Source organism: Balaenoptera musculus, chromosome 2 (genome assembly GCF_009873245.2).
Source record: "Balaenoptera musculus isolate JJ_BM4_2016_0621 chromosome 2, mBalMus1.pri.v3, whole genome shotgun sequence".
NCBI lineage: Eukaryota > Metazoa > Chordata > Mammalia > Artiodactyla > Balaenopteridae > Balaenoptera > Balaenoptera musculus.
Window position 1 is genome coordinate 50,563,387 of NC_045786.1, and position 26,117 is coordinate 50,589,503.

At 35.3% G+C, this 26,117-nt stretch overlaps 1 protein-coding gene across 11 annotated transcripts in view; it reads left to right on the forward strand.

Moving 5' to 3' along the window:
- MEF2A (myocyte enhancer factor 2A) overlaps nucleotides 1-26,117 on the forward strand; it is a 165,865-nt gene that overhangs the window by 113,027 nt on the left and 26,721 nt on the right. For 6 of the 11 annotated variants that reach the window (XM_036842209.1, XM_036842216.1, XM_036842210.1 and 3 more), the window contains 4 exons: nucleotides 6,715-6,852; nucleotides 9,000-9,219; nucleotides 9,962-10,021; nucleotides 22,365-22,552. In XM_036842209.1, coding sequence (XP_036698104.1) covers nucleotides 6,715-6,852; nucleotides 9,000-9,219; nucleotides 9,962-10,021; nucleotides 22,365-22,552 — 606 coding nt within the window. Of the gene's footprint in view, nucleotides 1-6,518; nucleotides 6,651-6,714; nucleotides 6,853-8,999; nucleotides 9,220-9,961; nucleotides 10,022-22,364; nucleotides 22,553-26,117 lie in introns of all 11 variants that reach the window. The other 5 variants (XM_036842218.1, XM_036842220.1, XM_036842217.1 and 2 more) reach the window with 3 other exon arrangements.

Genomic DNA, 26,117 nt, shown 5'->3' on the forward strand with positions numbered 1-26,117 from the left:
TTCCAGGTTTATACTTCAGCCTTCTGTGTTCAAAATAAGATCCAGAATCAGAATCTTTGGCTGTTAGTTGATTATAGCTAACTGTACACTCAAAATAAGAAGTCTTCTTGCACTACCAATTCTAATCTTTCCTATCCAAAAGCCCACTGGAGAATATCCCAGCAGCTTTCAGAGTATAGGCTATTGTAAGTTAAACTTACATATGAAATTATACATATGAAATTGTATTTTTGTAGTTCAGAAGCAGTCAACTATCAACGATTTCTGTGGATCAACCTAGTTCAAACTAATGTTTCTGGATTGCCTTATTATTTACGTATATTATAACAAATCCATAATTTTATGTTTTAGAGGACACCTGAAATAACGTCAGAGATCATCCTGATCTCTCCTTTGCTATGTTTTTTTTTTATTGTGCAAGTATTAATAAATACATACTTCATGTGTGTGTAGCACCTTGTTTGTCTAGACTCTGAAAATGTAAAGCAATCTAGACTTCAGTCTTTGATTTGAAAGTTCATAGATTAGTTGAAGAATACAGAAAATATACGGAAGATAAGTAAATACAGTGTTGCATGTATTACATGAATGTTCTATAGAGTAAGTGCTCTTAAAATTTCAGCATAGGAAGCAGTGGGGGAAGAAAGTTTCATGGAAAGATGGAGTTCAAACTAGGCCATAGTGAGCTATAAAATAGTCATAGAAATAAGAGAGAAGACAGGGTTTCAAACAAGTGGGGTGACGTCAGTGAAGGGATTTTTATGCCTGTTAGGAGGACAATAATTTTGACCACTCTGTTTGGGTCAGAGGTTTCAGGAAGCATAAAAATGGGGAAGGAAAAAAAAAAGTAAGAGCTAGGCTGTTAGGTGACTTGCAGTTAGGCTAAGGAATTTTGATTTTGTACTCTACATCTGTTATTTCAGGAGGGATATAAGATGTATAAAACTACTAGGGTTCAGGGAGAAAATAAGAGAAATTATATTTCATCCTAAGATATGGCATGTTAATATTTGAAAAGACTGACAGTCATTCATGCATATAATTTTTTCATTGTATGCATATATTGGGGGCTGTGCATGAAATATGTTTACAGATGGGGTGGATAATCTAGAAGGTTTAGAGGCTACTGCTTTTAGATCACAGAGAGCCATCAAAGATTTAAAACAAGGGTGACAAGTACAAAGTGGTATTGAGGAGAAATGAATCTGTAACAAATTTTTTTTTTTTTAATAGAGAGAAAGTCTTTTATTTATTTATTTATATTTATGGCTGTGTTGGGTCTTTGTTTCTGTGCAAGGGCTTTCTCTAGTAGTGGCAAGTGGGGGCCACTCTTCATCGCGGTGCGCGGGCCTCTCACTATCGTGGCCTCTCTTGTTGCAGAGCACAGACTCCAGACGCGCAGGCTCAGTAATTGTGGCTCACAGGCCTAGTTGCTCCGCAGCATGTGGGATCTTCCCAGACCAGGGCTCGAACCCGTGTGCCCTGCATTGGCAGGCAGATTCTCAACCACTGCGCCACCAGGGAAGCCCGAATCTGTAACAATTTAAGGGACAAATTAGAAGAGAGAGAAAAACGAAGGAGGATATATAGTCAGTGGAAATGGAAATAATAATCTACAAAACTTGGAATTCCATGTTAATGTGGGGAGAGAACAAAGAGTGAACAGCAAGATTGCTTGCTGTGTGGACTAGAATAGCTAAGTCCAAAGAGGGGATCTATTTAATAAAAGATAATGAGTTCCATCTTGGTTAAATTGAAATAGAGATATTAGCCAAATATCCAGATGGAAATGTGCAGTAGTCATTTGGGACTGTAGGTCTTCAAAGTTTCAGATTAGATTTGGAAGAAGGTATAAAATCATTACTCTCATGCAACTATAAAGTGAAAATATGTCAAATATTTTAATTAATTAACTAATGAGTGAACTAGTAAGATGTCACAGCCAGTTCAAAGAAGAACTCAGAATACCACACATCAGTAAAGAATGCTGAAATGAATTTTTTGGGTTGGCCAAAAAATTTGTTCTGGTTTTTCTGTAAGATGTGATGGAAAAACCTGAACGAACTTTTTGGCCAACCCAATACATGGGGAAGCAAAAATTGGTCAGTATCCACAATGTGATAATCAGTGGCATTCCACAGAAAACAATTTCTATGAACAGGAATTATTTGCACAGAGTTGTAAAATAACCTAGTCAAAGAATAAAGATGGATGTAACCTAAATGGAAGTTCTAGCCAGGATACCCACTAAATTTCAGTTTTTTAATGTTTTTCGTTAAGTTGGTATGGAAATCTTAAATTTAAGAGCCTTTCTACCTATGAGGTCTTTAATCAGTAGGTAGAAGTCTTTAAGTTACTCTTCATTTGGGTAAAACTGATTTAATTAATACCAAAACCAAAAAGAAAACATCCTCTTACTTGTAAGTTTAATTTGGGCGTATCCAGCTCAGAAAGTTTAGATGTCATGTAGGGATCCCTTCTCCTTGGAAATGCTTACAGACAAAACACTACCTACTCTTCCCCAACAGCTTGAATTTTACTTCGGAGCTCGTTAGCTTCAGATGGAGAGGAACCCTGTTTCAAGAGATTGTGGGGTTTGCAGTTTTAGATGGTTACACTCTTAATACTGTGATATGAATAATATTTCATTTATGAATTGTCACAGAAATTAAGGATTATTGTCCTTAACTTCTTGAAGAAGAGAATTGAAAGGTCATAATCCTTCTCTGATCATATTTCCTTAATTTTTGATACCATAATAAATTAGTACAGATTATTAATCAGACAATTAAATATTTTCAAAAATTTCAAATAACGGCACATTGCTTTTTTCTTTTAAAAACCGATACTCAATCCAATACTAAGTTCTAACAAGAGCAGACTCTTTTCCCCTGAGTCTGGATCTGCTATGAATCACGAGTCAAGGGTGGTTTCACTCTTAAAACTGTTAAACAGTTTTTTTTCAGAAAAGGTAAAATCATGATTCTTAGACAGCTATAAAATGAACATGAGTCAAAACTTTTAACTTATTAATTACTCAGGGAACAAGAAAAAAATGTTGCAACTGGTTAAAGGTAAATCCAAAGATTAGAGAAATGCATAAGCCCATCAAGAAGGCAAAATGAATTTTCTTCATGGATGCAAAATTGACATCTTCCACGGTGAGGAAAGAGGTCAGTTGAAACCTCCTTCAGACAGAATCTATTTGCATGTCTATAAACACTAATTATTTGCATTACTATCAGCTTTCTACCAAAAAACTTCTATCTACAGAGTTGTAAAATAGCTTGAAGACAGGCACAAACCACAAAGAATCAGATAACCTGGGAGGATGTGTCCTAACAGATGCATTGTTTTAGATTAAAGACACTTAGCAATTATTTTTTGATCCATTTAAAATTTTTTCACAATTTGTCTCTATATAACTAATGTTGAAGGTAAATGTTAGCTAAGGGCATTCATTATTTAAAACCTGCGTAAAATTTCCCAAAATCACAAAAAGACAGGCTATTAAAATCGTAATAGAGTTTAACTTTGTTGTGACAAGTAGAAATGTTTGCTTTTTTAAAGGTGTTTAACTGACCCTCCAAAAATAAAATTTCTGTTTTCTATAGAAATGGACTAATGAAAATTGTAGGTATACTAATTTTATGATTTCATGTAAGTAATCTTGCTAGTTAGAATCTTTAAACATGTTTGGAACACTGATATGAAGGACACAGAACAGGTTGTATCAAGTCAGCTTAAACTGATTAATAATTTAATTGTTCATCACCACTGGTCCCTTTAGCAATTCATAATCTGTGTTTCAGAATACAGTTATTTAAGAAAAGCAACTGGGATACATCAACTTAAATGGTATACGCCCCTGAAATATGAAATTATTTTGGCACAGTGGAGTTTCCCCCCTTAAGTTTGCCATAATGGCACTGAAAAACTGTCAATCACATGTACAAGAATAAAGTACTTTTAAAGTCCTGTATACTTAAGAGTGGAACATTATAATCATCAGTAATAGCTATAAAGAGTGCACAGTGCTAATACTCTTGAATATTTTCCCACTTAAAAGCAGATTCCTCCGTAGTGGTGACCTTTCAGACTGTTTTCTTCATTGAGCAAGTGTTTTTATTGTGGCTAACTTGAAGCACGTAAGAAAACTGAAGCTAGCCTGTTTCTTATATGCCTCACCTGGCCTTGTTAATAGATACAGCATTCCACTTGTTAGTACCAGTGACACAGGAGAAACTTTTACTATTTTGCTATGTGGTAAGATAAAGAAGACAGAAAAAGTCTTTTTATGGTAGTTGGGTCCTCAAAACAACTCTTCATATTATAGTGATAAGAAGACACAAGTTGGATATCCAACAGAGGTACATTAGCTTGTTATCTGCAGAGCTGATACAGCCTCTTAAATTCTCTCACAATGACAGGAACCCCCTCTAAAGTGAAGACTTGCAGAGCTGGAGATACCAGAGCGCTATTCTTCCTCTTGGGTACAAGTAGAGTTAACCCTACTGTTGTAGGATAAAAATTTTGTGTAATTACTAAACAAAGGCCATATTCTTTTTCTTCTGTAATTTAAAAATGTTCAGAGACATACTTGGTGATTGCTGTTAGTGGAAGAGCAAGGCTGTGAATTACTTAGTCTTAAGATATATGAATATGACGGGAAAATATCCAGAGATTTCAGGCTAGAATAAATCAACTTCATGATAAAACCTGTGTGTAGGCGACTACTATATTTGTTCTGTTTCTAGAGCTGTGTTGGTTATACGAGTTCACTGTGTTCCAGTATTCTGAGTGTTAACATCTTCATTGCTGATAGCAAGTTGCAGAGCTTTGGCAAGCAGAACTTGCTACTACGAATGGGGGAGGATACGTGTCCACCTTTTAGTTCTAAACAACAGGACCTTTTATGGCTAAGTACACATAAAAGTTCATGTGATTACTTAGACCCATAGAACTCAGAACCATAGGGCTGATATTGGGGAAATAGGTGTAGTGTTTGCTATATGCTCATGTTTAGTGATTGTGTTGTGGTGGGAGTTTCAGGCATTGTGTATGGGATTCCTAGTGCATGCCAAGCAATTTGAGAAGCTAACACAGCTATACCACTGATTTCTTATGATCCTTTAAGCTTGCAAAAAAAAAAAAAAATCAAATTGAGTAAAGTGAAATTTTAAAATAGACTTCAGAGAAATTAAGAAAAAATTCTCAAATCTTAATGTATTGTGTGTTTATGTTCTTTCAAGAAAAAAAGGAGTAAAATAGCATTCATAATTATTGTAAATCATGTTTTAAAGGATACCAAGATCTATTATTATGAATTAATTTAAAATATACCTTAAATCTAATATAAATAATCATTTATAAATGCACTCATCTAGTACTAATCTATTGTTCAATTATTTCTTAACCTAAGTAGGTAGGCTTACTTGGAGAATTTTAACTTCCTAAAACTCCTGTGTGGTTGGCTGGAAAATCAGCAAGTCTCAAAGCTCTCTAAGTTGTTGAACCCCAAAATTCTACTTTAAAATAAGACCCATCAGGATTTTTAAAAATTTAGACAATCTGTAAGTGAATTAATATTCTATAGATTATCAAGCCCTTGGTTTTAAGTGTATTATTTTAAATACTAAACAAGTCATTTTGTGATGATTTTAATTAAAAAAATTAAAACTCAGAAAACCAATTGTTCATTATATTTATACCCCAAAGTAAGAAGAAAGGAAAAGAGTCAATATGGTCCAGGGGATAGTTTGATAACACTCAAGAAAATTCTCCAGGAAGTCAATTCAGTGGACTAAATCAATCCATGAAGGCACTCTGTAGAAAGAGCTAGCGAAATGTGGAAAAGATCATGCTGAATTAGTTTTTTTTACAAAATTTAAAGATATGTGAAGTCACTAACGATACGTACATTCTACGTAGGAAAGAGTCATTACTGTCATATGTAAATAAGTATTTGAGTTTTTATACTTCAGAGTTATGTAGCAAAATCACAGTATTTAAGAACAAATTAGGAATGAAATTATTGGGATATTGAGCCTATTCTTTCTGATGAATGGGATAAACTCTCAGGCAGAAAGGAATGTCAGTAGATGAAGTGCCTGAAATGTTCATTTTATAAAGGTAACTTTATATATATATCGTCTTGATATATTTGTATTTCGGGGTCTCACACTCATTGATCCTATCATATATGTTGATCAAGCTGTAATCAGATTTGGATTGTAACTGTCAGAGCAGTGAGTAACTTAGTATTCTCTAGGAAGTTTGGAAAGGAAGAATCCAAATATATAAATATTCCTTTTCTCTTAATGTATAATGGGAACATAATTTTGCTTATGTCTAAGGTTTACTTTATTTGAAGACTTAGAGTGCATTGTGATCATTTAAAACCATTTCAGTGGCTCTTGTATTACCCAGTTCATTCAGTCTGTGCTCTCATAATTTTACAAAAAAAACTCATGGCAAGTTAGTATCATTTGTGTGTGAATTTTCCAATTGTATTTCAGACTTTAAGAAAGAAAGGCCTTAATGGTTGTGAGAGCCCTGATGCTGACGATTACTTTGAGCACAGTCCACTCTCGGAGGACAGATTCAGCAAACTAAATGAAGATAGTGATTTTATTTTCAAACGAGGCCCTGTAAGTACTTTTACTTTACCTCACTTTTTATTTGTTGATCCTTTTTGTTAACTTCATTATTTAGGCTCTGAACAAGAAGGAACACAGAGGGTGCGACAGCCCAGACCCTGATACTTCCTATGTGCTAACTCCACATACAGAAGAAAAATATAAAAAAATTAATGAGGAATTTGATAATATGATGCGGAATCATAAAATCGCAGTGAGTACTAAAGTATGGTTTGTGCTCTTACCTTGTGCATGAAGAGATTGACAACACATCTTGTTTATTTTTGTAGCGGGTGATGACAGCAGTAAGTAGAAGGGGGAAAAAGTATTTTATTAATTTCTTTTGGTTTTATAGAACTTCAAAATAAAATTGCATAAATCTTACAATGGTACATCTTCAGTCTTCAGTGTCTTAAACATAGAAGTGAAGAGAAAACATCCTAATCCAGGCTCTGCTACTTACTATCCCCATGTCTTTGGATAGGGCACCTAAACATCCTGGATTCCAATTTCCTCATCTGTAAAGTGAGTGAGTTGGCTCAAATAGTTTTTTAAGGTCCCTTCCAGGTTTAAATTTCCATGATTTTAAATATAGGGTGCATATGAGACTTCCCTCTCCCTCTGATGACTTTTAAAATATTACATGTACTTAAGTAGATCTTGAGACTATAAAATATAAAATGGCTGGGTTTATTATAAAACGTGGTGTTTCAAAATTATTTTTAATTATTTTATACAGTTGCTGTAATAGTAGCTTACTATTTGGCTCTTTGTTAATGTCCCAAAACAATTTGGTGACAGTACTTCCAATTTCCTATTCTTTTCTTAACACTGTAGGTATTGAGGAAGAGAGCCTTGGCTCGATTTTAATTTAAGGAAGCAGTGTTCTTAAACTGGTTACAAAACAAATAGTTGGTTTAAAATTTTTCCATGCTCACACATTTAACCGTAGTGAAACAGAACTTCTTTGAGTTCATACTCCTTTGATAGTTCTTCAGAGAGTTCTCATTGAAGCACCATTGGCAAGAGCTGCTTAAGACAGTTATTCTGGATCTAATTTTTCTAACACTACATATGTGTTGTAGGCTTTGTGGAACAAATTGTTTCCAATGCTGATATTTCTTTCATTACCAGAGTTAATTCTCTTAAAACTGTGCCCTAAAGTACGCATCATGGATTATTTCTTCAAAGTAGTCCTATGCTATAAGAAGAAGCCCATGGAAAACAGATTTAAGGAGGTATTTTTTGTGCTAATACCATTCTTAAGAAACAAAACAACAGAAAAAAAAAAATCCCTTTTGAACTCATATGGATGTTGGTGACCTTGCAGTTAACATTAAGCTGCAAAGACATTGTTTAAATAAAATTGCTTTACCTTTGAAAACATTTTATCATGTATCCATTGTTTTATACTTTTTAATGAGTTATAATTTTCTACCTGAAATAAACTATTGAGTAAAGTACATAATTATTTACATTCTTTCAACTTTGAATTAGTAGTGTTACCTTACTTTGCAAATCACTGTTTTAAAATGTAGGGAGAGGAAAGTTTTCTATTTTCTCTCACTTTAAATTATAAAGAGGATTGTTATTTATCATGGTTAACAAGTATGGTCTATGGAGGAAATGCAAGAGGAAAATAGAAAATATTATTTTTAAGGGACTATGGAATATTTTGGAGGGAAATAAGATAACAATACTTGTAATTTAATCTTTACAGTTTAAAGATAACTTGTCAGTAGTTAATTTTTAGTTTTTTTTTTTGCATTTTTATTACACTCATTGCATTGTGTTATATATATAACGTGATTTTTTTTTTTTTTTTTAAGTTTTGTCCATTAAGAATGTTAGTGAATTAAATCAGACCAGGGCAAACTTGATGTATGAAGTTTATAATATATGTACATACTTTTCCCCTTTTGTTATATTTGGAATCTCCCAATAGAAATGTAATGTTACTAAACTGATTTGCATTTAAGTGCTAATTTATGCTTTCTTGGTAACAATGATGTATTTTATAATGTGTAAACTTGACAACACAACTCTAATATCAGGTTCTGACCTCTCATTTTCATTTCTCAATATTTGAAATATATAATATATACATTATACTAGTATATATGTATTAATATATAAAAAATGGAAACTGAAAATGTTCATGTTAAACATTCTCATGTCCAAATATAATTGTAAAGAAAATAGCTTAAACCTGCAAATTGATTTAGTAAGAACCTATGCTATCCCCATCCTCTGCTTTTAGTAACTAGTGTTACCTTATCAAATTAAAGTTCATAAGTTATTAAATTTAATATAGATGAAAATGAAACTAACAGTTTTCTCTTCCTTTTTCTTTATTTACAGCCTGGTTTGCCACCTCAAAACTTCTCAATGTCTGTCACAGTCCCGGTGACCAGCCCTAGTGCTTTGTCCTACACTAACCCAGGGAGTTCACTTGTGTCCCCATCTTTGGCAGCCAGCTCAACATTAGCAGATTCAAACATGCTCTCTCCACCTCAAGCCACATTACATAGAAATGTATCCCCTGGAGCCCCTCAGAGACCACCAAGTACTGGCAGTGCAGGTACGTCCTGATATTTATTCTTCCAATTCTTTAAAAGAAAGAAAAAACTAAGTGCTAACATAAACAGTTTCTTATTCTGCTACTCTTAATTTTATTGCTTTGATGAGCAAGAGTCACTACTACATAATTGCCTCCATTTTAAAGTATTATTTTGAAAATCTGTGGCTCTAGCCTTGTACTAGGCTTTGTGGAACAAATAAAGCTTTCCTTATCCTGGGAAAGCTTTCCTTATCATGGGAAAGCCATACTAGACAGGCAGAAAATTTATTTAGGATATCATGAGCAAAGATTTAAAATTGAGTGTGAGCCATTCGTGTTAAAAATGTGGAGAGGTGACTCACCTGATTGGAGTTAGAGCGTTTTCTCCATCTCCCCCTGTCTGATTTGTTCATTAATTCAGCAGAAATTTTCAGTGCATTTACTGCATCACTGTGTGTAATGCAGTGTCTCCTTTCCCATTATTCCTAGATTTTATAGCACTCCATTAGCACTCCCCCCATTCTTATCAATATGTACCATTTGGTATTGATACACAAGAAGGCAGACATGTCCAGAGCTTGATAGGCGAGTGACTGTATATTTGACTACATCATATTACATGTTAACACAAAATTCAGACTGGGCTAGTTTTTATTTTTGTGTTTTTTAGGAATGGAGTGAGAGTTACCTCTGTTCAATTCCTTGTTATTCAGATAAGGAGAGCCAATTCACATTCCCTCTCTCCTCTCTCTAATGTTGTTAGGTGGGATGTTGAGCACTTCAGACCTCACAGTGCCAAATGGAGCTGGAAGCAGCCCAGTGGGTGAGTGAATTCCTACTGTTTTACTTTGTAGGCATCTGTCCTATCTGAGATAAAAGGAATATTTTCCCTCAAACAAGGCCTTCTACCAAACGAAGAGGAAAATATGGGGATATATGACTAGAGTAGACATGTCCCTTTGCACTTTGTCTAATTAGTGCTTTCACTAATACTTAACATTTTTTCATATCCCTGTGTTATTCCTCATACCTTGGCCTTACGTTCAGTTACTCATTCATTCAATAAATATTAATTGAGTGCCTCCTTCATAGCAGACATTGTTCTTTTCTCAAGACTAAATTACCTTAATACAATTTTTACATCAAGACAGTTTCTTAAGGAGAAGCTTTCTGTGTCATCTGTCCTTACCAGAGTTAGACTGTTAGCAGACTGCTATATCTTACAATTGTGTGAAATGTTTTCAGAGAAACTGCAATAGGAAGAAATGGTGGGCCTACTTCTAGAGACACAAAGAGAATTGAGAAGTTTGTCTCTGAAGGATCTGTTTTGGTAGTCACATGTAGAACATTCACATTTTGTCGTGGTTGCTGCCAGATTGGCTCTTTTGCTTTGGGACCCCTCCCAAGATGACTAGCAGTTTAAACATGTCATAAATGTGTCTGTCTGCCCAGCCCTGAAGTGCTGGTAAAGATAGATTGTGATCTTAACATTACAAAAACATGACATGTATGTCAAAGAGTCACAAGAATAACTGTATCCCTTTGGATTACCATCACATTTTGTCATCTTGGTCTCTTCATCTGTGATAATTACAGTTATCATCATTTTTATCTGAAAACAAGGGCAGGAATTCCCTCCCTGCTTCTAGATATTGTGTGTTCAAAGAGACATCTGAAAACAGATCACTTATAGGAAAAATTCCCAATTACATATATTCAACCCATTTATTCCAAAAATGTGAGGAGCTTCTGCCTTAAGAAAATTTTGGAGATGATTGAATAATTTAAAATGATGAGAAAGAAATAAATGGACTTTATTGAGTGAGACAAGTTACAAAACATGTAGTGACCTAAAGTAGGAATAAATACCTAATTGTATCTGCCACTGTATTAATTGCTCTTTTTTAATGGAATTAAACAGATAAGACCTGTTGTGGGATATTTTTTTAACAGATAATTAAATGTGGAAAAATTCATAAAGGTCTTACCAATTACACATTAGGACTGCTATCCTTGTATGTGTATTTCCTAATATTTATAGTTTCTTTCTTTTCAGCTCTATTTTAGTTGTTTATGTGCCCATATACTCTTTTTATATTGCATTTTCCCATATGCTTTTTTTTTAATATTTTTTTTGGCTGCGTTGGGTCTTCGTTGCTGCGCGTGGGCTTTCTCTAGTTGCAGCGAGTGGGGGCCACTCTTCATTGCAGTGCACAGGCTTCTCATTGTGGTGGCTTCTCTTGTTGCGGAGCATGGGCTCTAGGGGCACGGGCTTCAGTAGTTGCAGCACACGGGCTCAGTAGTTGCGGCACGCGGGCCCTAGAGTGCATGGGCTTCAGTTAATTGTGGTGTGTTGGCTCAGTTGTTGTGGCGTGTGGCTCTAGGGCATGTGGGCTTCAGTAGTTGTGGCTCGTGGGCTCTAGAGCGCATGCTCAGTAGTTGTGGTGCACGGGCTTAGTTGCTCCGCAGCCTGTGGGATCTTCCCGGACCAAGGATCGAACCTGTGTCCCCTGCATTGGCAGGCAGATTCTTAACCACTGCGCCACCAGGAAAGTCCCTTCCCATATGCTTTTATTCTTCCAGCACTATGCATCTTGCTCTCCCTTCTACTTTCCAGCCTGGTTATGGCTGGAATCAATAATTTCTGTTTTATTTAATGTTAATTTTGACTAGCTCTTGGTGTTATTTCCAAAATTATTTTTATTTAATGGGATTTAACTATTTGAAGATTTCTAATGTGTTTTCCCTTTGCCTTTATTTTTTTTCTCATACCTCTGGCTTATAAACATGGCTCTTCCTCCTATCAAACAAGTGTTTCAGTTCTCTTTTTGTTTTTTTTTGGTTTTTGTACTCTCCACACTTCCCTAAAGCTTTTATACTATTCTTTATTATCTGCCGTGCAACTATAAATCTAGACTTTGTCTTTGCTCAGTTTTCTGTGTTCCCTTCGGTAATTTCAGACTCAGACTTTGTCGTCATCCTAATTTGACCTTCTACATATAATCTAATCCTGTTTCTTTTATTTCTTTTTTTAAATTCATCTTTCTTCTTTTGTAAGCTTCCTCCTCCCTTTCTAGACCCTCAGGTTTGGAGGGTCACATTAGTCACACTCCTCAGATCATGGCACATATTCAGTGGTTTGCACAAAGCATCTCTCAATGTTATTCACTTTTCCCTTTATACCTCTGTTCCACTCCCATTCCCTTCCTCTCCCCACACCCTCCATTCCCCAGTCATAGGCAACTATTTTAATATGTTTAGTGCTAATAGTGTTAATAACCACATTACTGATCATGATTAGTGAACATGAATTTTTATAAAAATTTAAGATTCAAGTAAGTATTAAAATATTTAAGTGCTTAGTGAGTTACTTAAAAGTCTATTTCTATTACTACATACACACAGAGATAAATCTATTTCTTATAACAATCTTATAACACAATATAACCTCAGACATATCAAGATTGAATGTCTTGATTCTTCACTGATTCATACTCTTATATACCTATTTAACCTGTGCTAGATGTAATTCTGCTTGTTTGGATTATATCCTAGATGACATTTTTGTTATAACTGCTTTTTAACATGTGCCACCTCAGAATTCAGATTCAACTAACTAGACATCTTGTATCACTTAATTCAGATACCAAATGGAAGTAATTATTTTTGTGCAGTACTTATAGCATACATGGGTTTAAAGTGTTTCTTGCTGTAAATTTCCCTCCCCGCCCCAAAATAAATGGTCTGTCATAGGTATTTTAGAAGTGTTGTTATTTTTTTGCAAAGAAGAGTCAAATAATGTGTTTTAGCCCATTTTCAACAATGGTGCCATTTTGGTTTAGTAGTTTGGAAAAATAGTTTAAACTCAGTTTTATGCCTAAAGTCTTTATGAATGAAAAGATTAAACATTTTTAAATTCCCAGAGAAACTTAGAAGAAAATATATTAAGAGCTGTGGATATGATTTCTTATCTACATTTTTCAAAGTATGTTTCCTAGAACCATATGAAAAGAAGGACTTACCTATGTGTTTGGCAAACCTTGTGCTAAATAAAACTAAACCAGTTTCTTTACTGTAGGACTTATCAGAGCCTTTAAAATGCTAACCTGTTTTGTGAGTCTTTAAACATATGGTTACTCAAAGCGATTTCACAGTAGAACCCTTCATTTTTATTTTCCTCATGAAAAAGCATCTTTCAGAATTAGTGTCATATAAAACATATTTTGGGAAAGACAGGTCATTTGGGCAGACTTGGTCATTTGGACCAACTGTTTTTCTGAGGACAACTAGAAATGCTAGGCAGAGTATTTTTTAAAATCTGTTTGAAAGCATTTCAGAGCTAATAAGATAATGAGGAATTATTGGCTCAAGATCCAGGGAATGACAAAGACAGAGACTCAAAGAGGTGAGCCCAGCATTTATGGCTGCTTTTCCTAGGTGGTAGTGGCCACTTCCACAGTGGATTGCCTAAAGAAGCTGAGTATAATAGCCTCAGAGACATAGGGAGACAGATCAAAGTTCAGGGCCCACAAAGAATTGGGAAGGCCTAGTATATTCTTCTCACTTTGGATTGAGTCCCCAAAAGGCTGGACCCTAGAAGTAGCATGAATCAGAGGTTATCAGTCCCTCATAGTAGATACATCTCCTATTTGCATCATCCCACTTCTTGAAGTTAGATCGTGGTGATATATTGTTAGGGTCCCCAGGATACCTGGGAAGGATACCTGGGAATACTCTTTAGAAAAATAATATAAGGATAAAACACCATCCCAGGCCTTATTATTTGTACTTGACATACAAGCACCTTACTAACTAGGCACAGTCAGGAGCAGTACAACATAAATGAAAGCCTGCAGAAAAAAATGGACAGTAGAACCTGCCTCCTGGGAACTCCAGAACTTGGAGTTATTAGGCACAGACTTTGACTTTAACATAACAATATTTACTGTATCAGGAAGATAAAAAATAGATTAAGAATTTTGGCAGAGAACTGGAAACTTTAAAAATGGACATTTTAGAACTAAAAAAAGTAATAGTATTAAGAACTGACTGGATGGGTTTAATAACAAATTAGACAAAGCAAAAGTGAGAATTGGTGAACTAAAAGATAAGACAGGAGCAATATTCAGAATTTTTGAGACATAAAAGGATGGATAATTCAAAAGAAGAGTAAGACCTAGAGGATACAGTGAGAAGGTCTAACATACTTAAAATTGTAGTCCCAGAGGCAAAAAGAGAGAAAATTGGCCAGAAGTGGCATTTGAAGAGATAATCACAGAATTTTCCAAACCTGACAAAACACATCAAGCCATAGATTCAAGAAACCCTTTAGAACACATGTGGGATAAAGGTAAAGCTGTGCTTTAAGAGAAATTTAAGTCTTAATGTGCATGAGAACACAGACATTTCACAAAAGAAGCTATCCAGGTGTCTAATAAATGTGTGAAAAGATGCTTGATTCAGTAATAAAGGAAATGCAAAATTAAAACCACAGACAACATTAGGTACCCACCAGAATGGCTAAAGCAAAATAGATAATACCAGGTGTTAACAAGGGTATGGAAAAGCCCAAACTCTCATACACCGATGATGGCAGTACAAATTGGTGCAATCATTTTGACATTATCTACTAAAGTTGTAAATATGTGTATTCCATGACCCAGCATTTTCACTCATACTTATATAATAGGGAAATGCATATATGCACCATGAGCACCAAGAGATATGTAAAAGAATGTGCATGGCATTATTTGTTACAGCCAGCATCTAGAAATAATTCAGATTTCTGTCAGTAGTAGAGTGGATGAATATGTGATAGTACCTTTACATGAAGTAATACTGTACTGCAATGAAAATGAAGGAACTATAGCAGTAATCAACAACATGGATGAATTTCACCAAGCTAATACAAATGAAAGAAGAGAGATGCAAATACTAAATGATTCTATCTACATAAAGTTTGAAAAGCAGGCAAGCAAAACTATAGTTTTAAGGATGTCTGTGTAGGTAGATGGTAAAACTATAAAGAAAAACACGAAGTTACTGTAAAAGTCATGATATATGCCACTTTGGTAGGTGGAGCAATAGGAGTATTTTGGGGGCCCAATTATAGAAACTAGCAATATTCTTTGGGGTTCTGTGGTTACATGGTTCATATGATAAATCCTTGATCTTTTAAGTTTTTGTTTTGTACACCTTTCTGTATATGTATTATATTAAAAGTTTTTAAAATAAATATAATACTTTGATATAAAAAAGTAATTATAATCACAAATGTGGAGGCACTTTTAAAACTATGAGCATGTAATGTACATTGTAGTTATACTATTAATTCTGAAATTTAGAGAGAAAAAAGTTCACACACACATACATTCACACTCACAAAGATTTGGCAGCCTTTTGAATCTTTGAACATTATTGTCTGCATTGGCAGCTAGATATGCAGCTTCATCTTGAGATCATGAAGCGAGTCAGTATAAAAGGACAGGCCAACAAGCTGAGGATGGCAAAGTGGAAAGCTAGAAAGACTGTGGGTCCTCTGTGTTGAGCTGTTGAAGGCACTGAGCCTGCAACCACTTTTCCCCAAGTCTTATGTGAGATAATAGATTTTTCTCATTCTTAAGAGAAAAAGTGAAATAAAATACAGGCCACATCTAGGGGAATATTTGATAAATGAATAGGCATTTAATGTACTTGAATGTACAATTCAAAAAAGAAACCCAACTAGTATTTTAAAAATTGAAAAGCATGTTCCTCGTTGATAGTAATCATGAGATTCAAATAAAAATGCAAAAAAAAAAAAACAGCCCCAGCTAGTAATTGCCAACTATTACCACTTTTTATTGTGACATGGAAAGCTGATGAAGGTGGGTGAAACTGATGATCTGGTTATGTGTTTGTGGCATTGGAAATTAGTAACAGTCGTTCTGGAAAGTTTTTGACAAGATGTTTCAGTAGTCATAATAACCTGTTTTCCTCTAAGCCTAGTAATCCCATTTCTAGGAATCTCTCCTAAAGAAATCAATCAGACTATGCAAATGTTCATTGCAACTTTATTTATAGTAGGGAATAATAGGAAAATATCAACATATTCAACAGTATAAAAATTAAGTAAATTAGAAATTTCAACTGAATTCGAATTTTTAGTTGTGAATTAAAACTATGCAAAAAATATACACATGGAAGAAAAAAGGAGAAGAAATCTAAAATGATTATAATAGTTATGTTAGAATAGTGGAACTATGTGTTTTCCCTCCTGTTTTCTAGTTTCTGAACTTTCTGTGATGCTATATTGATATGGTACATCTATAGTCATAAAATTATTATAGTAAATTAGAGCATTCATTTGTTTTTTTCCTTGTAAAGTGATTTTTTGTATTTTATCTATGTTATTGTCCAAATAAAACCTGCTAGTTTTGTATGTATTGTAAATTGTATATATCTTTCATGGAGGCAATCTGCTTATTGCTTATGGTTTACTAGGTAAATTTCTCTACTGAGAATTTACATTTAATACTCAGATAATACTGTAACTTAGATGACTTTGAGAACTCTTTTTAACTTTGGGCCTCTTTTCAAAGATCAAGCATAATGTAAAATTGCCCAAATCCAGCAGTTTCACTTTTTTTAAAACATGTTGAGAAAGAGAAAAAAATACACTGGACTAGAAAGAGCTCAACAAGCTCTTGGAGTTGATATGGGTTGAGTGAAGGTAATAAGGATTTGCATTATAGCAGAGGCAGTGGCAGTTAAAAAGAAGAGATGGGTAAGGAGAAAGGCATTATAAAGAAAGAAAAGCTTGATAGCTCTGTGAAAGTGGGGATGGAAGCGATGGAGGATGACAGTAGTACAGGTGTTTAAAACAGGTTGAGTTTGAAATGACAGCAGCATATCTGGGGAACAGTGCCCACCAGATAGTTGCATGTGGACTGGAAATTAGGAGACACAAAGCAGAACTACAGATTTAAGAGTCATACTGAGGCAGTGGTTGAAGCCATGGGGATACATGAAGTCTCTGAAAGAGAAGGAGACATGGGGCTCTTTGGGGCTGTGTACCTAGGAAAGATTGAGAGGGAGGGAGTACAGAAGAACCAGGATCTCATGACTGTTTTAGATCTTAAGTTTCTAATGGACAGAATCCATATTGTTCATCATATAGGAATTTTCACTGAGTCAAGTAAATATGTCATCAGTGATTTTAAAACCCATGGTCTTTAAATTTTAGAAACCTCATTCACTTCTTTATACAAATGACATAATTTTATAGACTTTTAAAGTATATTTTTATTTATTTACCTATTTATTGAATAATCAGCTGAAAGTTTGTCAGATTTTATGAAAAAATTGTCAAATATGATAAAATTAATTCTTGAACCTTGCTTTGGATGAATTTTTCAGAATCTCTTGAGATTTTCAAAATCCTCTGCATGTCAGTTCAACTTCTCAAATAGATTCATAGTAATAACCCTAAAAGAGTAGTATTAAGAACATGGGAGTGCTTTCCAGCCACTTCAGTGCAGTATTTCAGATGATACGATATTCTGAAATAGAAGCCAGATTGATATAATTGAATGACTTGCCTTAGAGCTGTAGGACCATAATTAAGATCAGCTTTGTCAAGTTTCTGGAAGCATTAGTATGCAGTTTGCTCGAAAGCATTTTTGTCACATTTGTGTCAGGGCATAAGTTATCATAAAGCTTGAAAACACATTTTAACAAAAGTCACATTAAATTGGGTTTATTCATTTAGAATCAGTACTTTATTCCTAAATTTGTAGGCTGTGACAAGATGAGTTATATCCTTAAAGTATATACCTCAAAAGTCTATCCCAACAATGTCTTCATTTTTGTCATAAAAAATGAACAGGAGGTAAGAAGGCACACATTAGGCAGTATATCACTACACTCCACAAAATAACAAATGGTGCATATAAGATTATCTTGTTTCAGTCTGGCAAGTTACCAAACTCTTACATCATCCTGTAATCGTCTGCTGCAGACTCTGACTTTATACTCAGAAATATCGTGCTTTTAGGTCCCCTTTCATTCTTGTAATTTGATTCTCATGGGTTACTATGGTACCACATCTAGCTGAAAAGCATCATAGATTCCACATGGGAAAAGCACATTAGTGCTTCTTGGTAATGCGTTTTTCTAAATTACACCTTTGCATCATCTTATAATGTATTTGAGAGGAAATACTGCTTTATCCTTCAGATTTGAGTGCAAATCAAGTAAATAAGAATCTTCTATATATTATCAGAGAAATTAAGAACATATATTCATGCCATTATTTAAGAGAAGCATTTTTAATTTGCACTTACATTCTACTGGTTTCTGTTAAACCTTCAGGTTTTTGTATAAAATTATTTGATGAGCATTTTATATCCAGATGACTTGCTTAGCAGTTACCTCTGCCCAATTCATGGATGAGCTCTGCTCCACAGGGGATGGCCTAGTGCAGAGCTTGTTTTTTTAACAGCACTGCTTTCTGGAGCTTAACAGAGTGCAGGAAATTGCTTTCTGGGGTGTGGAAAGGAGATTCAGCCCAGATTTAATACATACCCCTTCAAGATAATGGAAGCAGAATGCAGGAAATAACCTCATAAGGTTAACTGAAGTATCAGTCCCCACAACAAAATTAAATCACATAATGAATTAAAAATGGTAGGTCACTTGGTAAAAGTTTTGGAGAAAGCAAGAGGAATTGGGTGAGAGTAACTTGGAGGGGGAAAGAAGCACTGATCATCTGGAATCCCAACATTCTGAATGACAAGTGCTGAAGAGATGCAGGCCAGTTCCTAAGTGCTGCACCTCACTTCTCTGTTTTCTTTGTCCCTTGAAAATGTTCTGGTTAGGATCCAACAAAGTTGATTATATCACATTAGCAAAACATTAATTTTTAGTTTCTCATATAAATCACCTAAATAACATATCTTTTCAAACTCTAATATAAGCAAATATACTGAAGCATTAATTTCCTTCAGCAGAACTTCAAGAACTTAATCTCTTTCTAGTTATATTTTTTAATTTTAGAATTTACATATCTACTCATCAGTTGACCCTATTCATTATATATTTTGTTCCTGAGAATGTTTTATAAACTGCCAAACACTACATGGATTTTAGTGGGTTTAAATATTTCTCTTCCAGTCAAGAAACTTCCATAGAATTAAAATGATCTGATAACCCAATACAAAAGCTCTTAAACTAAAAAATATGTGCAGTACATAATTGGTTTTTGTCATTAACTCATTGCAGTACTCATTGTACTACATTTCACTTTTTAGGATAGTCTTCTCAGGGTGAGATTTTAGGAAGGTTTTAGGCCAGTGTTAAGCACACAGCAGATACTCAGTTTTGGTTAGTCCCTGCATGTATTTAACACAGACATGTATATATATTTGTAATATCTGGTGTCTGTTTATTTTTGGAGGATTCTTTTTTTTTTTTTTAATTTATTGATTTCTGGCTGCATTGGGTCTTCGTTGCTGCGCGTGGGCTTTCTCTAGTTGCAGTGAGCGGGGGCTACTCTTTGTTGCGCTGCATGGGCTTCTCCTTGCGGTGGCTTCTCTTGTTGCGGAGCATGGGCTCTGGGCACACGGGCTTCAGTAGTTGTGGCACATGGGCTCAGTAGTTGTGGCTCATGGGCTCAGTAGTTGTGGCTCATGGGCTCTAGAGCGCAGGCTCAGTAGTTGTGGCGCACGGGCTTAGTTGCTCCGCGGCCTGTGGGATCTTCCTGGACCAGGGCTCAAACCCATGTTCGCTGCATTGGCAGGCAGATTCTTAACCACTGCGCCACCAGGGAAGTCCTTTTTGGAGGATTCTAAAGTTGTCTTTTTTGCTTTATACTGGAAGGAAAAGAACAGAATAAATACAACTGCCCTTTCCTTGTGACAGTCGCTGAAGCCATGGACTCTGTGCTTATCTGCCCCACCTTTCCTTAGTCACACTTTGTTCATTCATACTTTAGTGTATTTTTCTCACATTTATTCATAATGCCTGCCTTCTGTCATCTTTTGCCCTTTCAGACTGCTTAAATAGTTGATCCCACAAAGTCTTCCCTAATTAAAAGCCCACATGCCTGTATCAGTGCTTTGCTTTCTATTTCCTTGTAAATTTTGTGTGGTTACATTTCATTGTGTTGCCCATATCTTAAGTATAACTTTGACATCTTCGTGTCTCTGTGGTGTATGCCTGTTCTTGCTAACTAGGTGAAAAGCTGCTTGAAGACCACGTAGGGTTTTTTTTTTTTAATCCCTTCCTATAATCTCCTCACTGCATAGTGCTCTACACCTAATAGACATTTAAAAGTTTATTTCTAAATTGTAAAGGTAGTTCTGTGTTGTCTGATTTTAGATGGTTGCTACTATTGATGTGTGAATGCTGAGTCCCACCCAGAGAATTCAAGAGGCCTCTTCAGCCCTCCAGGAACTTCTAGTTCACTATTCTGAATATTTTGTTTTTGGTTAGCTTGTAATAAACACTAGGAATGGAATTCTTAAGCCAACAAAGTTTTCTTCTATTCGGTGCCCTTAAATTAACATCTATATACTGTAATAGAGTAGAGTTAGATACTAAGCACTATTCAAAATAGAATAATAGTAAAACATTCATGGAATTAAGTCTCTGTTGCTAAAAGTACACCATATACATGGTAAACTTAATTTTTTATGTTTTGATTATTATAAAGCTGATGATTATTTTTAAAATATGGAATAGTAGAGTGACCTATGCTGTATTTTTTATGGGCAGTTAACACTACATCTTAAATTTAGTAATTAAATTTTCACAGAATATTTTAAAAATATATCATGTAGTTAACGTTTTCTGTTCTCACCTGCTTTATTTAAGATTTACTTAGAAATCAAAATAGTATATGTAGCCTCTATTTTATAAATGAACATTTGTGTTCCCGTATATTGTTACTTTACTTTGTTTTTGATTTGTGACATTATCTCCACCATTGAACTGTAAGCTGATGAATAGTAATAGGATACTCTCAGTTGCAACTGACAGAAAACCACCTCAATTAGGCTTAAATAGTATAGGGTATTTACTAACTTATATGTAACTGAAAAGAGCCGGAAGTGGTATAGACGGTAAGCATGGTAGGGCTTTTACTTCATTTATTTTCAGTTCTCCTTTCTCTGTCAGCTTTTTTCTCATTCTGACTTTCTTCTGAGTCTCAAAATGGCTTGAGAATAAAATGCTTCCCCAGTCACATTTGGAGGAATGCAGGAAGGAGCCTTTCTCACTACCATATAGCAACTGCTTTACCTAGGTTCTGATCACTGTGGTGAGGGAGAATGCCGTATACTCATTGGCTTGGGCCTAAGTCAAATGCCCATCAACAAGCCAGTCTGTGGCAAGGGGGATTGAAGTGGAGTCAGGCCCACCCAAACCACATGGCTACACGTGAGGAGGACTAGAATGACTGCAGTATCCATGAAAATAGGGATGATCTCTTACATTAATTTTCTATCTCAACTGGTGCCCAAATGTACTGTGTATATACAATAGAACATATACCACACTGTATCTTTTTCCTTATTTCCTCTCTAAGAAAGATAGACAATTCTTTAGGGAAAGTTAAAAAGTAAGAATTAGTTGATTGAAGTCAGATAAATCACAGATACTTAAAGAAGACCTTAATGGCAGCTAAAGAACAGAACAGGTACAGGTAGAGCTATAAGGAAGAAGTACTTGGTGAAAATAAGGCATTAGAGCTGAGTGCTAAATAAGCTTCAGTTAAGGAGATGCCCTGATACCTAGTTCTGTGCCCAGAACTTAGTAGGAGTGCCTTTGTTGTCGCGAGAATGAATGAATAGGCTGGTCTCAGGCATCTTCTTATATATCCCCATTATCTTGGTCCCCAGTAGGAGATGCCCCATTAGAAACATATTTTGTGTTTTAAGTTTCTGTCAGCAGGTCCAAGCAGTAAGACTGGAAACAAGTAGCATTAGTCTTAAACTTTATATGTATTTCAGACTTGCTTCACTCTCTTTGCTTATTTTTAAAGTATTCAAAGATGACATGGTTAGATATTCATGAGTTTTATTATAAAATTCACTTGAAACTGGGACTGGGGAAAACTTGCATCATATTTGTACCAAAGAATTTTAATGACTCGTTTCATGTTAATGAATGATATTTCTTTTTTCCAGGGAATGGATTTGTAAACTCAAGAGCTTCTCCAAATTTGATTGGAACTACTGGTGCAAATAGTTTAGGCAAAGTTATGCCTACAAAGTCTCCCCCTCCTCCAGGTGGTGGCAGTCTTGGAATGAACAGTCGAAAACCAGATCTTCGAGTTGTCATCCCCCCTTCAAGCAAGGGCATGATGCCTCCACTGGTATGTTAAACTTTTCTTCAATTTCATTCTTTAAAACGTGTATTTTATACATAGTGTATATTCTCCTTTGCAATTTACTGTACTTCCATAGACTCTAGACCTTTTCCTAATGAGTATTTCTATTTGAAATTAGCATTTGAAGAGACAAGTCTATTTTAAATACACAGAAATCAGATTATGAAAAAACAGGAAATCTACCTAATGGTTATTTAAAATTAAAGCTAAATATGGAGAAGTTATTATGTTAATTTTAATTTACCAAACTGGAATCTTTGCTTAGAGGTCTCATCCTCAATTTGATAAATTAAACCTGACTTAAGTACTTCTTCTCTGTGCTCTGCATACTTTCAGTAATTTTTGCACATACTTTTCTGTAAGAGAAACACTAAATTATTTGTTAGAAAATTCTACATACCAAAGAGAACTATTGTAGACTAGGAAAGAATGCATAAAAACTTGGATGAGTTGTTCTCATAATCTTTGTTTATTCCTTCTGAAATAACCTTCCCGTTTAACTCTTATAAGAATACAGGTCTGCCCACCCCAGCCCTTAACAATGTTCCAGCCTCATTTGCTTTTGAATCCTGTGTTTATAAGAAGAGGAAAATATGTCTATCCCCCTTAGCTTTCTATAGAAAAAAGTTAGAATATATATGCAAGTTTTAAGACCATTCTGATTTTAGCAACTGTTTGACTACTAACAATCAATGTGATGTGTCAGGTGGTCTTTTCTACTATGCAGCTGCTAAACTGGCCATTTGATTGTTTGCTAAGGGAAAGTAATGCTATCAGGCTTTAGATAATAATTCTACATTGTATAATGATTTATAGATTCCCAAACATCTTTATATGCATTGTATCATTTGATTCTCAAACAGTGATCTTGGCAGGTAAGATAAGGAAACCAAGGGAAGGTTAGTACTGGTCCAAGGTAGCACAAAAGAGAGCCAGAACCAAAACCCTTTAAGTCAAAAACAAAGTGCTTTTTCATTCGGAGATATAGAAAAGTGGAAACCGTTGCTTCCAGCCTAGCACTGAAAAAATGTTGGGCAAACAATTTCATAGTTTTCCTTGAACACATTGTAGTGCTGAGATTTCAGGGCAACCAACTGGCCCAGACTCTAGGGAGAGACAGATACTGCAGGGAGAGGACATTGGAGCAATGACTTTATCTGGGCAAGACACAGATAATAAGAGTTAAGCTAGGGTGATTGGTGAATTGCTGGAGGCCAAGTGTTCACTGGCAGGACTCTGTAAAACCCCTGGGACTGCTATGTAGGGAGAGTCTTAAGCCCTCTTGCAGGCTTTTTCTCCATGAACCCCACTGGGTGCTCACAGAAAAAATTGAGAATGTCCTGAAAAAGTCTCCTTTGTGGTGTACAACGGGAAGAGAGGGGAAGAGCAGCCACTGCAGTAGGGGCAAAAAGTTTTACCTGGGTCCTTCTCCCCTTTCACTCCTATGGAACAGAAGTCTTAATCTGTGAGGAGATGAACGACATAAACGGTCATCCTTAGGCACTGGTGAATTCCCATTGTATCTGGGGAAATGGAAACGGAAAACTCTCTCAGCCCATGGTGAAGGAGCAGGAACAATGTCATGAACATGGCAGAATTCCTGAGAAGGCTGCAGCCTGAGGCATAGCACAAAGGGGAAGGCTTAAAACTGAGAATGAGCAGTCTTTGGGGAAAAAACAAATAAACAAAAAACCTCCAGCCAACCAATCTTCCATTCCCACCAGAGGGATTTGAGGCCTGTGGTGGATACACTGAGGGGTAACCATAGCAACATTGAAGCTCAGACCCAGCCCAGTTCTTAATTAAATTAACTCAAACTCTGCACTAAAGGCCTAGCAGGAGGAAAGACCTGCTACAGGTCTTCAGGTCAGTAAGAATTACCCAAACTGAAATATAAAGAGAAGAGTCAAAACAAAAAAAAAACAGAACAAAGCCTCTAATATTTGTGGGGCTTTTTCAGATGATTTAACATGTTTATAACTAGAATTTCAAAAAGAGAAGAGAGAGAGAACAGAGCAGAAGAAATGTGTTTGAAGAAATAATAACCAACATCAAACACACACACACTCAGACTGCTAAAAGCAGAAGACAAGGAGGAAAATCTTAAAGGCAACCAGGGAAAAGAGACAGATAAATATATAGAAGAATGAAGATAAGAATTTATACCATACTTCTTTTCAGAAACTATGCAAGCTACAAAACAGTGGAGTAATCTAAAGTGCTGAAATTAAAACAAAAACCAAAAAACTTTCAACCTAGAATTCTGTACCCAGCAAAAATATCTTTCAAGAAATGAAAGAGAAATAAAAACATTCTCAAAAGAAAATTGTGGGAATTTATTGCCAGCAGACATACTCTACAAGAAATGTTAAAGGATTTCCTTTCGAAGAAGGAATATGCTACCAGCAAGCTCTTGGGTCTATACAAAGAAATAAAGAACAATGGAAATGGAATAAATGAAGATAAAATAAAATCCATTTTGTCCTTCATTTGATAAACTTTAATTTTAGAACAGTTTTAAATTTATACAAAGATTGCAAAGGTAGTACAGAAAGTTCCCATATGCTGCACACCCAATTTTTCCTGTTATTAACATCTTACATTAGTGTGGTACATTTGTTACAACTAATGAATCAATATTGATACATTATTATTAACTAAAGTCTACACTTTATTAGGATACCCTTAGTTGTTAACCCCATGTCTTTTTCTGTTCTGGAATCCAATCCAGGAATACAACATTGCATTTAGTAGTCATGTCTCTTTAGGCTCTTCTTGGCTGTGATAGTTTCTCTAAGACTTTACTTTAATGACCTTGACAGTTCTGAATATTGGTCAGATATGTTGTAGAGTGTTCCTAAATTGTGGTTTTTCTGATGGTTTCCTCGTGATTAGACCGGTGTTATGTGTTTGGGGGAGGAAGGCTGTGGAACTAAAGTGCCATTTTCATCACATTATATCAAGGGTACATACTAGCAACATGACTGTTGATCACTTTGGTCATCTTGCTGGTGTAGTATTTCACTGGCTACTCTTTTCCCCCTTCCCATACTGTCCTCTTTGGAAGGAAGTCACTGTGCAAGGTCCACACCTAAGGAGTAGTGGGGGTTATTCTCCTACCTCCTTGAAGGCAGACTATCTACATACATTATTTGGAGTTCTTCTGCACAGGTGACTTATCTGTTCTCTCTCATTTATTTAATCATTTATTTATAGTGAATATTAATATGGACTCATGGACATTTATTTTATACTTTGGGTTATAATAATACTAAATTCTGTTAATATATGATTCTATCAATACCAATACTAGTTTATTCTGTTGCTCAAATTTTTCCAGCTTTAGCTGTTGAGGACTGTTCAAATGGTTCCTGTGCCCCTTTTATGTACCCTCGTCTTTGTGGGGATATTTTGACAGGGAGGAAAGTGGGGGGTTACTATTTTATTTTCTGGTTACTACAGAATGCTCCAGGCTCATCTTATGTATTTCCTGCCCCAGTCCTGGAATCAGATATTTCTCTGAGGAACGTTGGTTCCTTTTTTTGGAGAA